We start from the raw sequence: 16078 nt of genomic DNA, 5'->3' as shown, positions 1-16078 counted from the left end.
ATTGTCCCATAATGATATGGATTTGTATCAATGTAGGACAGTTATGCTTGTGTACAACTGCCGCACGAAGTATAACATGCTGAGAAGCAGCGTAGCAGATAAGCAAATAAATTATAAAGGTTTCGATTTGCTGTGTACAACTGAGTTTGGAGTTCTAATGGAACAATTCATTCAATTGTTCGGGGTACGATATAATATTATATGAGACTTATTATTTGAAAAGTTCTATCTAGTATTTAGAAAGCGGATTTGTCAAAACCAGGCCCAAAAAGTTATCAGAAAGACCATTTAGAAAGAAAATTATCTGCTCCCAAGGATTATGAGATCCTGCCGCCTGAGTCTTGAGCCCAGTCAAAAATGTAACTTGAACACCACATTCGGTCGGATAGAGCACAGCAAATAATTTTATTGATGAATGAGCGGTCTACCCCTCACTTTTCTCATTACAATTTTGCAGTAATTTCTTCGGAAAAGTCCGTCGATATGGGAATACCTAAAATGAATTAAAGTGTAGATAAAAGGATCGAATATTGATTTTCAGGAAGAATTATAAAAACTTGTTGTTGGTTACAATACGTTGTCAAGTAAATAATCAGTACATTCAAAGTTAATTGCCTATATGCCGGGTATTAAGCCACCCGGAGTGGAAATTAATTACTATGTCTGAAACTTGATTATGCATATGTACAACATGTGATAGATTTAGTTCGGAAAAGGTATTGGAGGGTAACCGCCCCTTCGGTGGGGTTTGATCCCACGACCCCAGTTCGCATGACAGGTGCTTTCCCTACTAAGCTACGAAGGACCTCCGTCGTCCACCGCAGCTTAGCGGGTACTGATGAAACCAAATTCCCAGCACCAGGTACCGGCCGATCTCTCGCAATACATTTTCAGAACTAACTCTCTCAAATGTATTTTTGTACACAATGTCAACCAAGTAGGATGAGTATTTAATATTGTCCGGCTCCTACACACTTGCTTCATCAGCAACGGCGCTCAATGAAGTAGGGTTGTGTGAGGTTGTGCCAGTTTGGTCGTCAGATCCCAACACGACCACACAAGCGAAGAGAGATCGCCACTCGAGAAGTAAATAATCACTTTTCCGACATATACTTTAGCATGCTATGATCTAGTTATAAAAATTATAGTGTACAACAGTAATGTCAAAAGGGGTGATTCAAAATTTATAGCATTCCGTGCTTAAAAAGCTGGATAGAAAATAATTCAAATTTACTGGCCTTGATGAAAAATCATCGAACACTACCGCCACCACCATAATGGCTCGCGAAGTTTTCATAGCTCAGCCACCAACACATAGCAGCGGAGTTGTGTCTTAGCTCATTTGACAGGAGCGATCGCCCGCAAAAGCGAATGACCGTTAAAAAGTGTGAGACAATCAGAGAGCGCCAGTGACACGTCGGTTCGTCGGTGGTGATACATCGCACTTTTCACTCCTTATTTCTCACTTTTTGCTGTCACGCTGAGACGTCTCACTACTATTTCTCACTTTTTAAATGACCTTTTCAGCCAAATGTCTTATTCGGCCAAATGCCCTATTCGGCCAAATGACCATTTCGGTCAAACGGCCCTTTCGGTTAAATGATCCTTTCGGCCTAATGACCCTTTCTCCACCGATCGCATACTTTTGACCGAACGACAGAAATGATAGTTTGGCTGAAGGCCACAATGCTGAAAGTTGATTGACCGAATGTCAGTTGGCGAACAAACCATAAGGCCGAAACTCATCTGACCGAAAATGTCATTGGGCCGAAAAAGGCAAACGAACTAAAATATCGTTTGGCCGAACTTGTCATTTGATCGGAAAAGTCGTTTAGCCGAAAATGCCGTTTGGCAGACACGATCATTTGGAAGAAAAAGCCATTTGGTCGAATAAGTCGTTTGGCCGAATACTTCATTTGGTCGAAATGGTTGTTTTGCAGAAAGGGCCAATTGACCGAAAATATTACTTGTTTTGCAAATGGCATTGACCAAACAATATTTCTGTCCATATGACTGTTTCGGCCAGAGAACCGAGATCTGAAGAAAATAGCTTTGTCTAGTGTGCTGAGGTGAAAATATTGCAACCAATTTTAAACTAGCCTAGATATTAGCAAAAGAGAGCGTAATGAAAGAGAGTCTCTCATTTGGGCTTACGACGTTTTCAAAAATCACGCGAGAACTATTTCCGTACAAAGTTCTGATAATATCCAGATTTTATTTAAAAAAGACGAGCGCAATAAGAAAATCGCCACACCGGTGGTTCACGCCGCCGCTGGCTGAAATGCTTTTGGCGTGACGCCCAAAACGTCGCCGTTGACATCGATTCTGTGCGGAGCTATATGTAAATCTGAAAGCACTGCTGCTAAAGCTTCACACTTAAATTTTTCCACCGATCTCGGCTGTGCAAATCTCGGTTTAAGTTCGTTTGCTGGAATATCGGCTGAATGAACGTATGTTTACGGTGGCTCCTTTGAGTGCCGCAGTAAACAAACTAATTTTTCAGCTGAGATGTCAGCAGAAAGTCACTAACCGAGCGCTCGGCTGTGCGTATCTCGGCAAAAGAATCAAAATATGCCGAGCTGAACTGAGTGTGTTGACTTTACGTGTGACCCCTTGATGCGTTACGTTTGCCGACGTCTCATCGAGCAAGCATTCACTCGCCAAATGCGCGCGGCTTTCGAGTGCTAGCAGTTGAAGAGGTAAGACCGTGTAGACGTTGATGCGTGACTGGGTGATTCCTAAGAGTTGAAAAGATAATGTTGATGCCACGCTCATGACAGTATCTTTTGTAATCTTCGCCGTTGAAAGGCGGTCCATTGTCGGATTTAATACTTTGAGGAAATCCTTCCTTCTCAAATATTGCATCCAAAACTTTCCTGGTGTTTTCAAAGTTAGTAGATTTCAGCGGTTTGGCGATTATATATCTCGACCGATAATCGACTATCACTAAAATCGAAATGCCTCCAAATTTTAAATATGGGCCGTTGAAATCAACGGCAATTGTTTCCCATACCGACTTCGGTGCAAAAACACGTTGCATTGGTGTCGGTTTTTCGGGCTTTCCAGTTGTTGCGCATACTTTGCAAGAATTAACCCATGTTTCCGCGTCTTTGGTCATGTCCGGCCACCATACCCTTTCTCTCAAAATGCTCTTGAGCTTGGCTATTGATGGATGGCCTTGATGAGCTATTGCTAATGTTTTATGGCGAAGACTTTCTGGAATTATCGCACAACCAGTCTTCGTCAGGATTCCATTCCGCATGTTCAAGTCGTTCTTAAGTACCTTGAATTTCCGTAGATGGCTTGGCCATGAGCCTGAAGCCAGAGAATCATTGACCTGTTACATTAAAAAAACTTATAGTTACATACTAAGATTTAAAAATTAATTTACCTCCTGCAGTTGTTGATCAGTGTTTGTAGCTTCTCTGATCTGGTCTTCTGTCATGAACCTTATTTCGTTAGCTTCAAGGCAAGCTATTTCCCATGGGCTGTCGGCTTCTTCGAAAGGGCCGTCATCACCGTCATACAGCCTTGAGGATGGGTCTGCAATGTTCTCACGCCCACGCACATATTCAACGTTGAAGTTGTACGGACTTAGCCTGAGCGCCCATCCATCAGCCCTATTGAGTGCCCGCTTAGAGTTTTCTCGTGATCTATTCAAGATAAACGTAAAACCCTGCGCATCAGTTCGCAGCGTGAAAGTCCTTCCAAGCAAAAAGTAGGCAAAATGCTCTACGGCCCAGACGGCTCCTAGAGCCTCGCGCTGGTTTTGAGGATAGCGTTTCTCAGTCGCCGTTAATGACTTGGATGCAAAGCTAATAATGCGGTATGCTTGTTCGTTATCCTGCTGGACGAGGACAGCGCCGAGGGCATTTGGCGAAGCATCCGTGTAAATGATGGTTTTCTGACTTTCGGAAAAGTATCCCAGAGATGTAGTGCAGTGTACAATCTTATCCTTCAGAAGTTCAAAAGCTCGATCCTGTTCCTGACCCCAGTTCCATTCATTTGTACTGATGACTGTCCACAATGGGCTTGCAATCTCCGCAAAATTCTTGATGTATGAGCTCACAAAGGATGCAAGCCCCAAGAAACTTCGGAGCTCTGAAGCTGTAGAAGGAGCTCTGAATTTACGAATATCTTTGATCTTCATTTCATCGATGTTGAAGCCATTTTCGTCAAGTTCGTGACCAATGAATTGAATTCGGGTCTTATCGAATTCACATTTGCTAGAGTTTATGGTCAAATTGTTCGTCTTCAGAATTTCTAAAACCTGTTTTACAGTTTCACGAAGGTTTTCTAACGTATCCGCGAAGATGAGCACGTCGTCGATATACACGATGATATTTTCGACGCTTCCAAGTATCCGGCACATTTCTCTTTGGAAAATCTCCGGAGCACAATTTACCCCGAACATTAATCGGGTAAATCTATACATTCCATTTTCTGATAAGAATGTGGTCATGTCTCGTGATTCTTCGTGGAGCTCCAGATGATAAAAAGCGTTCGTCAGATCGAGCTTTGAGAAGAACTTTGCACCATGAAGCTTGACCTTCATTTCCTCCAACAACGGTAGTCGAAAGTACTCTCTTTTAATAGCTCGATTAGGTGCCCTCATTGCATGAGTATGTATCTTGTATGGCAAGCACAGTCGGTGTGCGGCAGGTACAATAATAGATACGGTATGCCCAGGGAGTCTGGAATGTTGCGCACTCGAAAACATCCTATGCTGGACTGAAATCGCATTCGCCATCCCCGAATTAGTATTTTTTTGTTCACAAGGAGACCCAAAAATGATCTACACGCCTTTGTTTTGAAAACAATTTGATAATTTGACAGATATAAACATGAAATGAAAAAATACCATCAATAATACGCGAAAAATACATGTCATATAGTAAAAATACGCGGAAAATTCAATTAATGATGAATTCAATACACTATAATACAAAAATACTTCAATACGCCAAAAAATACGTAAATTCAAAATAATTCCTAATTACGCCTTTTCCATTCAGGCAGATGAATCGTAAATACGTGAGTTGACAGCCCCTCGCTTTCGAGAAGAAGGAGAATGTGCGGAGCTATATGTAAATCTGACAGCACTGCTGCTAAAGCTTGACTTTACGTGTGACCCCTTGATGCGTTACGTTTGCCGACGTCTCATCGAGCAAGCATTCACTCGCCAAATGCGCGCGGCTTTCGAGTGCTAGCAGTTGAAGAGGTAAGACCGTGTAGACGTTGATGCGTGACTGGGTGATTCCTAGGAGTTAGAGACACACAGATTCCATTCAATGCTTACATGGTATAGTTTTATGTATTACACTATTCACAAAAATACGACTGTCAATATTAATTCCGGTTCTTTATCAACGAATGTATTTCTATCTTGCTAAGAGTGACTGATTTTTCCTTGTTTTTTTATTTTCCATAAACATGCATAGTCAAACCTACAAATGAAAACTACAGTTTTCAAAATCCCAAATTCCTTGTTTAAACATCCGAAACAGACGTTACTCTTAGAATAAATTGGGTTCAAAATTATGGTCAAAGAAATATAAAATTACTAGCAGAATGTACCCTGCGTTCCTCGGGTTTTTAACGTTTAACGTTCGAAATTACATTTTCTGCATTGATTGCACGTAAAAAAATAACCTTAGGGAGGGTATACCAATTGTCGCCAAACATAATAACAAATATTTTTAAAAAAATAAGTAAAAGACATGTGGGTGGACTTTATATATCAAGCGAAAAGTTTTACTTCCTGCTCCTTAGAACAGCTGTGAAAACCGCAATAAAATTTGTTATTATCCTCAAAATTGATTAATCCATAATAGGAACGCAAGCACCAGTTGTGGCACTATTCTTAATTTTGGTTCCTTATTTGGCAAATCCCATTGTTTTCTTATGGGATTGTTCAAATTGGGACCACTAGTGCGACAACTGGTGCAAAGAACATCAAAAATTAAGCAAAATCAATTCTTACAATTATGCTTTGCTTGGAGGATATCAAAGGCGTTATCTTATCATATGAATATGCTTTATCGATATGAACTTGATTTGCATTGATTTGATTGGCCATTTGGCATATAAAAAGCACTAGTGCGACAACTGGTGCTATAGCCACAACTGGTACATCTAGCCTATATGTTATGTCAAAAAACCATTCGAAAATACTTATACTCTTCATTCTGCCACCTAATGAATGATTCCATATCAAAAAGCTAATAACATTCATAAGTTAATGAAAAGTATAAGTTTTGGAATGTATGTGACTAATGCGATGTACTGTACCGCTCATAAAAAAATCTACTACTCCGCTTATTTTTAATCGCGACAGAAAATGAGCGCCAGATAGTCGCCTAAGAAAAACATACCACCAGAAAAAAGCTAGTTTGATATTTTTGAAAATTTGGCTGATACGTCGTGGATATTGGCGATAAATGCTTTGATAGCACGTGCTATTTGTACTGAGGACAAATTTTTCACATCTATGAGAGCCTTGGAAAATGAGTACGAGAGTTGTCATTTTGTTGCAAGGCACAATACACCCGATTCTTTTTAACACGGATTATTTTCACACGGATTTTTTTTTACACGGCTTTTTTTACACGGATTCTTTTGGTGAAGAAATCTTGTGAATCGGTCATCCCGTTTGAGAGTTACAGGGGTTAGGCAAAATGATTGAGATAGGCAAAATTTGGCCCAAATTCAAATCCTTATAACTTTCCGAAAAATTGATGAAATTGGACAAACCGGAAGCATTCGACGGCAAATTTAGTCAAGATTTAGGAACATGTGCGGTCACGACTACTGGCCACCGGACACCGGAGATGTTCCGGATTTTCGGAGGCCATGTCAAAAACACATTTTTTCTGCCGCTCGTATTTTTGTGTGGTTTAAAGTTAGATCGATAAACATTATTTTCCTAGAAACTAGATCTTATTGAAAATTGAATGCGGGCTGTTGCGCTAAGATCCGTTGAAAAACATCCGAGATATGGCCATTTCAGTAAACCTGGTTCCGGATACTATGGTCAATTTTGTGTATCCTTCCAATCACGTATATATTATCCGGTACCATATCAATATTGGTATCAAACTTCAAGATTTTTCATGGAGATGCTTCAGGAAGCATATTCAGGACGATCAGTTGCCCTGACCACTCTGTGGTAGGTTCCAGGTGCCCCGGGGGAAGTGACCAATTTGAAAAACGTTCAGAACCCTATCAATATGGGTATCAAACATCAATATTTTTCATGGAGATGCTTCAGGAAGCATATTCAGGATGATCAATTGGCCTGACCACTCTGTCTGATGATCAAGTGCCCCGGCGGAAGAGGCCAATTTGAAAAACGTTCAGAACCCTATCAATATGGGTATCAAACTTCAAGATTTTTCATGGAGATGCTTCAGGAAGCATATTCAGGACGATCAGTTGCCCTGACCACTCTGTGGTAGGTTCCAGGTGCCCCGGGGGAAATGGCCAATTTGAAAAACGTTAAGAACCCAATCAATATGGGTATCAAACTTCAAGATTTTTCGAGGTGAAACTTTTAAATGCATTTTAGAACCAGCAGCTGTCATGACCACTGTTCGCAACCGCGAATACAGGGATTGCCCCCCTAGCAATGAAGAAAGCTGTTGAAACTCTTTTGCCTTCATCGGTATATAACGATCGACAGCAGAATCACCACCAGTCGCCACCGTATGTATAGGACACGGAATTCGGGTAGAGCATCGTTATCTCCCCATCGCATCGTCCGTTATCAGCGTATGTGATAAGGAGAGCAGAGAGCAGGTTGTCGGAGTTAAACCGATCTGACGAACCACCGAAGCGATCATCGTTGGAAGAAGGTCTCTCCGGTACCTACCCAAGAGAACATCGGCAGTCGCAACTAGATCACGGTCCGGGGCAGATCACGTCCAATATACACACGGTCGAGTGTTTTTTAATGTGTATAGATATAAGAATAGATTTTAGAAAATAAAGTTTGTCCAGCACGTAACTTAAATGTATTAAAGCCAGTGTAGTTGCCAGTTAAGAATAAATGTGTTTTAATGTACTATAACGAGTTGTGTGTTAAAAGAACCTATGCTATGGTGTCACTTCGAAATAAGGAAGAAACGATTGTGCTACAGTACTGCATGCGTGAATGCACGTTTCCCTTCCACCTCTAACTTTGGTGTCCAGTTGGTTGCCCCCTCGCCCAGCAGCTATTGAAGGAATTTCGGATCAGGTAAAGGGGCTCAATCGTTCATTTTGGTCCTTCGAACCGGATTCTGGGACCATCTACGGAACTCGTTCAAACCGTCGGCACTGGGTCGACACACATTCGTTTGGATTGGACAGGATTAGTGCTAGAAAGCACCATTGTGAACCCATATTTGAGGGAGGTCAGTGTACTGAGGTCAGTGCACTAGAGTCAATGCAGATCAACAACACAGCAACCATTGCACTCGGGGACAAAGCTTGCCGCTTGACTTTGTTGGCGTCGCTTGGCTAGCACGCCATCGCTATTGGACAGGGAAGCTCGAAATTGTATGATCATCTTCGATTCTGGAATTCAACTGGAATTGCATGCTACTACAACTGAAGAGTGGCCTTGCAGTTAATTCAGATTTAGGATCTTTGAAGCGACTACACGGATTTGGATTCGATCTGCTTCTTCAACCGCTGGACTGGCGCAACGCTTTCTTTCTCAGGTAATTAAGTTAGAATAGTGTATGTCCAGCCGAAGCATTTCCTTCAGTATACTAATGCCAACGTTTCGACCTTCTTCTATGGACTTGTGATCATCTACGGACCTACGGCAAGGAAAACCATTACATACCATTGGCATTCCGCCAATTTGGATTTGGTATCGGTACATTTATAACTTTCGTCGTCAAGGACCATCAGGAACCGCCATTCAAGAAGGACGTTTTTTTGGATTAACGCTCGTTTCGAAGTTGCGATGATTCATCGGGGCCACTACTAAACCAGTTACCAAAAGGATCGGCGTTAGGATTCCATTTTGCTGCATGTTAGCTGGCTAAGATTGGAAGTGCTACAATTAGTTTTCTCGGGTGAGTGAACATAATAGTATATTGCCGAAGCTAGACGCAGATAAATACACCATTTTGAATGAAAATCTATCCTCTTCAACTTGCCATTTTCCTGCTGAGCCCTGAATGCTCTTTTGAGCGATCCATTCACAAATTTGGTTGACTTAATCGGATAATCGGACTTCGTCGGGAATTGCACCACTGCTGGTATCTCTAGGTGAGCTTCCGCAGTATATGCCCGGCCGAAGCCGACATTTTTTGGTTATTACACCGCATATTCTCCTATTCGCCATTCGCTTCTATTGGTTGAACTGCTCGGACTCGTCGGTTAATTGGAATTCATCGAGAATCACACGGCTGCTGATTTCCTCAGTCTAAATCATTGGTGGATTTATTCGGATCCTGCTGCTAATCGGACTTTGTCGGGATTGGCACCACTGCTGGTTTCTCCAGGTGAGCTTCCGCAGTATATGCCCGGCCGAAGCCGACATTTTTTGGTTATTACACCGCATATTCTCCTATTCGCCATTCGCTTCTATTGGTTGAACTGCTCGGACTCGTCGGTTAATTGGAATTCATCGAGAATCACACGGCTGCTGATTTCCTCAGTTAAAATCATTGGTGGAATTATTCGGGCCATTCAGAAGATCGGACTTTGCCGGGAATTGCACCACTGTTGGTTTCTCCAGGTGAGCTTCCGCAGTATATGCCCGGCCGAAGCCGGAACTTGTTGGTTACTACATCACGAATTCTCTTCTTCGCCGTCCTCTTGCTCGAGTCATTGGTGGACTTCCGGATAATTGGAGCTTTGTTAAGAATCGCACGACTGGTGATTCCCTAAATCAATTGGTGGATTTATTCTGATCCTGCTGCTAATTGGATTTTGTCGGGAATTGCACCACTGCTGGTTTCTCCAGGTGATCTTCCGCAGTATATGCCCGGCCGAAGCCGACATTATTTGGATACTACACCGCACTTTCTTCTCTTCGTCCGTGTTATTCTTCGAGTATTGGTGGAATCATTCGGACAGATTCGGACCGTACAGAGAATCGGATTTCGTCGTGAATTTCACCGCTGCTGGTTTCGTAAGGCTGTTTATTTGCGAATATTGAAGGGAATCACAGTTGTCTGTCGGTCACCATGAAACCTGAACCCAAGAAACAACCGACGATGCGGGCTCTGACTGCGAGATTGAAGGAGATCCAGCTGTCATTCAGCGACATTGACAGGTTCGTCCAATTATTCAAGGAAACCACTACCACAACCGAAATCGAGATCCGTTTGAGTAAGTTGGATGAGCTTTTATAACATTAGAGGAGCATGCCACTTACCTTTCCTCAGGGGCTGCCTACTCTGACATAGGAGAGTTAAGATTAGGTTGGGCCCGCGCCGTCGCTCTGCTCACCGCCGGTGGATATTGGGTGGCGATAAGGAATACTCGTTGTACGGGCGTCGGGGTAGGACAAATATTTCAGGCACTCAACATACACTCGCGTCGGGACGTGGTACCCGCGTCTCCGTTTGAGAATTCACCGGAACAGTGTCACTTTCACGGATCAGTCACGTTTTCGGGTATGGTCTAGACGGACGTTAACGTAATGTCGAAACGCGCACCATGGGGTTTTTCTCCCAATCTGTTGTCCCGTATCGCATTGGGCGGGAATTCACTATTCCTACAGTGCACTCTGCCGTAACACACCACACAACAGTCCCATTAAGCGTGCATATACGGGGATAAGAAACACACTCGTCCACCCGCTAGTTTTGGAGGGTAATTTCACGGAACACTTAACCGATCTCGAATTCTTCACTGGGCACCACTGGGCTAGATTTACTACCCGGCCACTTTTCACCGAGCACTCTACAATATATCCTCCAGAACGTGTTAGAGGGAATCGCACGAGCTCCGTGTGTGTCGTTCACTGGTTTTGGCACGAAAGAGACTCCGCACTGGGCTCGCGGCCCCACATCCCGAACAAAATTATCATCTTCTTTTTCTCCCTTCTTTCTTTTTCGGCGATTTCCGTAGCCACACGCATACCAACCGTAGTTCGGTATTTGGTAGTGGGGCTCCAATCGATTTGGTAGCGAACGGCGTATAAATGGGCAGATACAAATCAATAAATTTTAACAATATTAAATCTAACTCCTAACTACAAAACCAAAGTACATATAATTTTATTTTCACTTTAATTAAATACTAATGGGACATGGGCTCATGTAACACTTTGGGAGAACTTCAGTGTGGCTTTGGTTGACATATTTTCCCACGAAGAAAACAACCCGGATAGCACTTCGGTCGAAAAGGAGCGGATGGATTTTAGCGACCGATATTATCAGCTGAAATCATTTTTGATGGACAAGCTCAAAGATTTGCAGAAACCACAGGAATTGGAGAACTCTGTCGGGGGAAGTGATGGATCGTCGCATGGAAACATGGACCACGTGCGTCTGCCACAGATTACCCTACAAACATTCAACGGGAACATCGATGAATGGTTCAGTTTTCGGGACCTTTTTAACTCGCTCATTCATTGGAAGGCGGAACTCCCTGAAGTGGAGAAGTTCCATTATTTAAAAGGATGTCTCAAGGGGAACCAAGAGGGTTGATCGATCCACTGCCTATAACAAAGGCCAATTACCAGGTGGCCTGGGATCTGCTTTTGAAGCGGTATAATAACAGTAAGCAACTGAAGAAGCGGCAGGTCCAGGCCCTCTTCAAGTTGCCTACTCTTACCAAGGAATCCGGAGCTGACTTGCACATTCTTCTTGAAGGCTTTGAGAGAATTGTGCAGACTCTGGATCAGGTCATCCAGCCGACCGACTATAAGGACCTTTTGCTGGTGAACATCCTTACGACTCGTTTGGATCCAGTTACTCGGAGGGGGTGGGAGGAGGCCTCATCCACCAAGTTGCAGGACACTCTTGACGATTTACGGGAATTTTTGCAGCGGAGGGTTCAAGTTCTGGACTGTTTGCAGCACAGATGCAACAGACGTCAAAACAAAAACCGCAACAAATAAAAACCAGCTATAGTTCAGCTCAAGCGTCAAGAGCTCGTTGTGCGTTATGCTCAGCTGACCACTTTCTTTACTATTGTAAAGAGTCCCAGCGATTATCAGTTGGAGATAGAGACAATTTCCTGAAATCAAATGGACTATGTCGGAACTGCTTCAGGACGGGGCATCAGGCGAAGGATTGCCTGTCGAAATACAGCTGCAAAAACTGCAAGGGACGGCACCATACTTTGGTATGTTTTAAGTCAGCAAAGGAGAAGTTTGGCAAGAATACGGTAGTTGCTGGGGCAACGTACCTTTTACTCCTGAAAATCAACCGGAATTATCCAGTTCATCTTCCAAACATGTGGCTCACATGGCGGCTACAGAGTCTGTAGTGTCCGCTACGGCTCAACAACATTCGCATCAAGTTTTGCTGGCTACGGCGGTGGTGTTAATTGAAGACGATATAGGAAATCGTATTCCAGCACGGGCGCTGTTGGATTCCGGGTCGGAAAGTAATTTTATTACGGAGAATTTATGTCAGCAAATGAAAGCTACGCGAGATCAAGTGGATATCTCCATCCTAGGCATTGGGCAAACAGGTACAAGGGTCAAACAAAGGATACATGCAACGGTTCGATCTCGCTTATCTTCGTTTTCATGTGCGATGGATTTCTCATTCTTCCAAAGGTGACTGTGAACCTTCCAACCACAACTACCAACAAGCATAACTGGTCATTTCCAATTGGAGTTCAACTAGCAGACCCAGCGTACTTCGAACGCAAAGGAGTTGATCTAGTACTCGGTATAGAATCCTTCTTTGATTTCTTTCAAACGGGACGGAGGATTTCCTTGGGTGCAGGGAATCCCTCTCTCAACGAATCTGTTTTCGGCTGGATAGTAAGCGGTGGTATTTCGGCGCCTAACCGCTTGACCTTGACATGCTGATTTCTCGATTCTGGTCCTGCGAAGAAATGGAGTCAGGCAAGGCTCTTTCGCCTGAGGAAAGGAGGTGTGAAGACAGCTACATTCGTACAGTTCAACGAAGTTCAGATGGTCGGTACACCGTCTCATTACCGAAGCAGGAAGAAGCCATCTCGCGGTTGGGAGATTCTAGGAATATCGCATATCGGCGCCTTCAAGGGACTGAACGGCGTTTGGCTCGGGACCCATCGCTCAAAAAACAGTACCACGACTTCATGGAAGACTACTTCAAGCTTGGGCACATGCGATTGGTGGAGGAAGCAGAATTGGAAGCTGTGAAGCGGTGCTATTTACCGCACCACCCCGTAGTCAAGGAAGCGAGCACTACGACTAAGGTACGGGTGGTGTTTGACGCCTCGTGTAAGACAGCAACTGGTGTATCACTCAACGACGTACTTCTGGCAGGGCCAGTGGTTCAAGAGGATCTCCGGTCAATTATATTGCGTAGCCGGACACGACAAATAATGCTCGTTTCGGATGTCGAGAAAATGTTTCGTCAAATTCTTATTTCTCCAGGGGATCGTCCACTCCAATGCATTATGTGGTGCACTTCATCCGATGAAGTTGCTCGTACTTACGAGCTCAGCACCGTAACATATGGGACGAAACCGGCGCCATTCCTGGCGACTAGGACCTTGCAGCAACTGGCCTTGGATGAGGAGAAAAGATTTCCACTCGCCGCAAAGGCGGCTCTCGACGACACATATATGGATGACGTGATAACTGGTGCGGATGAGGAGGAAACAGCAAGGGAAATGCGAATGCAACTGGATGCGATGTCAACAAGTGGTGGATTTCGGCTACGCAAATGGGCATCAAACTCTTCAGCTGTGTTGCAAGGCGTAAAACAGGAAGATTTGGCTATTCATACATCCGAAGGGATCATTTTGGATCCAGATCCCTCAATCAAAACTCTTGGTCTAACTTGGATGCCATGCACGGACACTTTGAAATTCCAGTTCAATGTTCCCAGTCTAGACCCTGGGATACCAGTTACTAAACGGACAGTGCTTTCTGTGATCGCCACGTTATTTGACCCTTTGGGTCTGTTAGAGCTGCTATAACATCGGCGAAGATTTTCATGCAGCTGCTCTGGACGCTGAGCGATGAAAACAATCAACGGCTGGGTTGGGACCAGCCCCTTTCTTCGACGGTGGGTGAGTCGTGGAGAAGACTTCACGAGCAACTTCCGTTGCTCAACGAAGTTCGTATAGATCGTTGCGTTATCATCCCGAAGGTTGCTTCAGTTGAGCTCCACTGCTTCTCAGACGCCTCCGAAAAGGCCTACGGAGCATGTTTATACGTGAGAAGTCAAAATGCTGTAGGGGAGGTGCAAATCCGTCTACTTACGTCTAAATCCAGAGTGGCACCTCTGAAATGCCAAACCATTCCCAGATTAGAGCTGTGTGGGCGCTTCTAGCGGCGCAACTATTCGAAAAGGTAGTACAGTCCATCAAATTCACAGGGAAGTCTTATTTCTGGACGGATTCAACATGTGTCCTACGTTGGATTGAGGCAATTCCAACTGCTTGGACCACATTTGTCGCAAATCGGGTTGCTAAAATACAGTCCATCACACAACATTCCCGTTGGAGTCACGTTCCAGGTGTTCAAAACCCAGCAGATCTTATTTCAAGGGGGATTTCGCCGGGAGATATTATCGGAAACAAGCTCTGGTGGCAGGGACCGAATTGGCTGACAGAAGCAGAAGACAAATGGCCAATTTTACCAGAAGGATCATCAACAGACGCAGGGGAAGAAGAAATGCGACGCACGACAGTCGCTACTACTAGTACGGCGACCTTTGAATTCAATCAAGAGTACATTGGCAAGTTTTCGTCTTACACCGATCTTGTCCGGCGCACTGCATATTGGTTACGCTTCATGACGCTTTTGAGAACTCCGAAACAAGAGAGAAAAGAATTTACGTTTCTGTCGACGACGGAACTGAATGAAGCTGAGAATATTCTGGTCCGCTTGGTTCAGAAAGAGGTTTTCGCAACGGAATGGAAGGCATTGTCTGAGCAAAATACTGTTCCGAGAAGATCGCCGTTAAGGTGGTTCAACCCATTCATTGCAGAAGATCAGCTGATTCGATTAGGTGGCCGGCTGAAGCATTCAATGGAAACCGAAGAGACAAAGCACCCGGTAGCTCTGCCTGCCAGACATCATTTTACACGACTGTTGCTGCGTCACTACCACGAACGTCTAATGCATGCAGGGCCACAACTATTGTTGAGCGTCGTTCGGTTGCGATTCTGGCCACTGGGAGGTAGGAGTGTGGCGAAGCAAATTGTTCACCAGTGCCTAAAATGCTTTCGCTCGAAACCAAAAACCGTACAGCAAATGATGGGAGATTTACCTTCGTCGCGTGTCACAGTGTCACGCGCTTTTCTACGAACAGGCGTAGATTATTTCGGACCACTATATATTCGACCAGCTCCAAGGCGGCCAATAGTCAAAGCATATGTGGCGATTTTTATTTGTATGAGCACAAAGGCGGTGCATATGGAGCTTGTCTCGGATTTGTCAACGGACAGATTCCTCCATGCTCTGCGACGGTTTATCTCCAGAAGAGGTCGCTGTACAGATATGTTTTCTGATAACGGCACCAACTTTGTTGGTGCCAGAAATCAACTTCGAGACCTTCTTGAAAGGTTGAAGGATAACAAGCATCACGGAACAGTATCAAAGGAGTTGGCGAAGGAAGGGATTCGGTGGCACTTTAATCCCCGAGCGCACCACATTTCGGCGGGTTATGGAGGCCGCAGTACGATCCGCTAAAAACCACCTAATGAAGGTCCTAGGAGAAACTCCGGTATCCCCGGAAGATATGTGCACGTTGCTAGCACAAGTTGAAGCATGCCTTAACTCTCGTCCTCTCACCCCTCTTTCCGATGACCCAAATGATCTCCAGCCGTTAACGCCTGCGCATTTTTTAATCGGAGAATCACTGCAGGCCCTTCCGGAACCAGATTTCACTAACTTACAAACTAACCGACTCAGTCTACTGCAGTTGATACAGCGTCGCCTGCAAGATTTTTGGAAACG

The 16078-nt window shown here is 44.2% G+C and overlaps 2 protein-coding genes across 2 annotated transcripts; one reads left to right on the top strand and one right to left on the bottom strand.

Annotated features, from left to right (window-relative positions):
* Positions 1 to 2653: 2653 nt before the first annotated feature.
* On the bottom strand, positions 2654 to 4615 carry LOC134204625 (uncharacterized protein K02A2.6-like). Its single transcript, XM_062679419.1, has 2 exons — positions 3392 to 4615; positions 2654 to 3337 (listed from the first exon to the last, which is right to left on the bottom strand). Exons 1-2 carry the CDS (start codon positions 4613 to 4615, stop codon positions 2654 to 2656), a joined length of 1908 nt encoding a protein of 635 aa, XP_062535403.1.
* Positions 4616 to 14791: 10176 nt separating this feature from the next.
* Positions 14792 to 15299, top strand: LOC134204626 (uncharacterized; the record flags this gene model as incomplete). Its single annotated transcript, XM_062679420.1, has 1 exon — positions 14792 to 15299. A coding segment is annotated over exon 1 (508 nt), but the record flags the coding sequence as incomplete, so codon positions are not given.
* Between the last annotated feature and the right edge of the window lie 779 nt (positions 15300 to 16078).

This window comes from Armigeres subalbatus, unplaced genomic scaffold (genome assembly GCF_024139115.2).
Source record: "Armigeres subalbatus isolate Guangzhou_Male unplaced genomic scaffold, GZ_Asu_2 Contig757, whole genome shotgun sequence".
NCBI lineage: Eukaryota > Metazoa > Arthropoda > Insecta > Diptera > Culicidae > Armigeres > Armigeres subalbatus.
The sequence above is the reverse complement of the archived record's forward strand: the minus strand, read 5'-3'. Positions and strand labels throughout refer to the sequence as shown.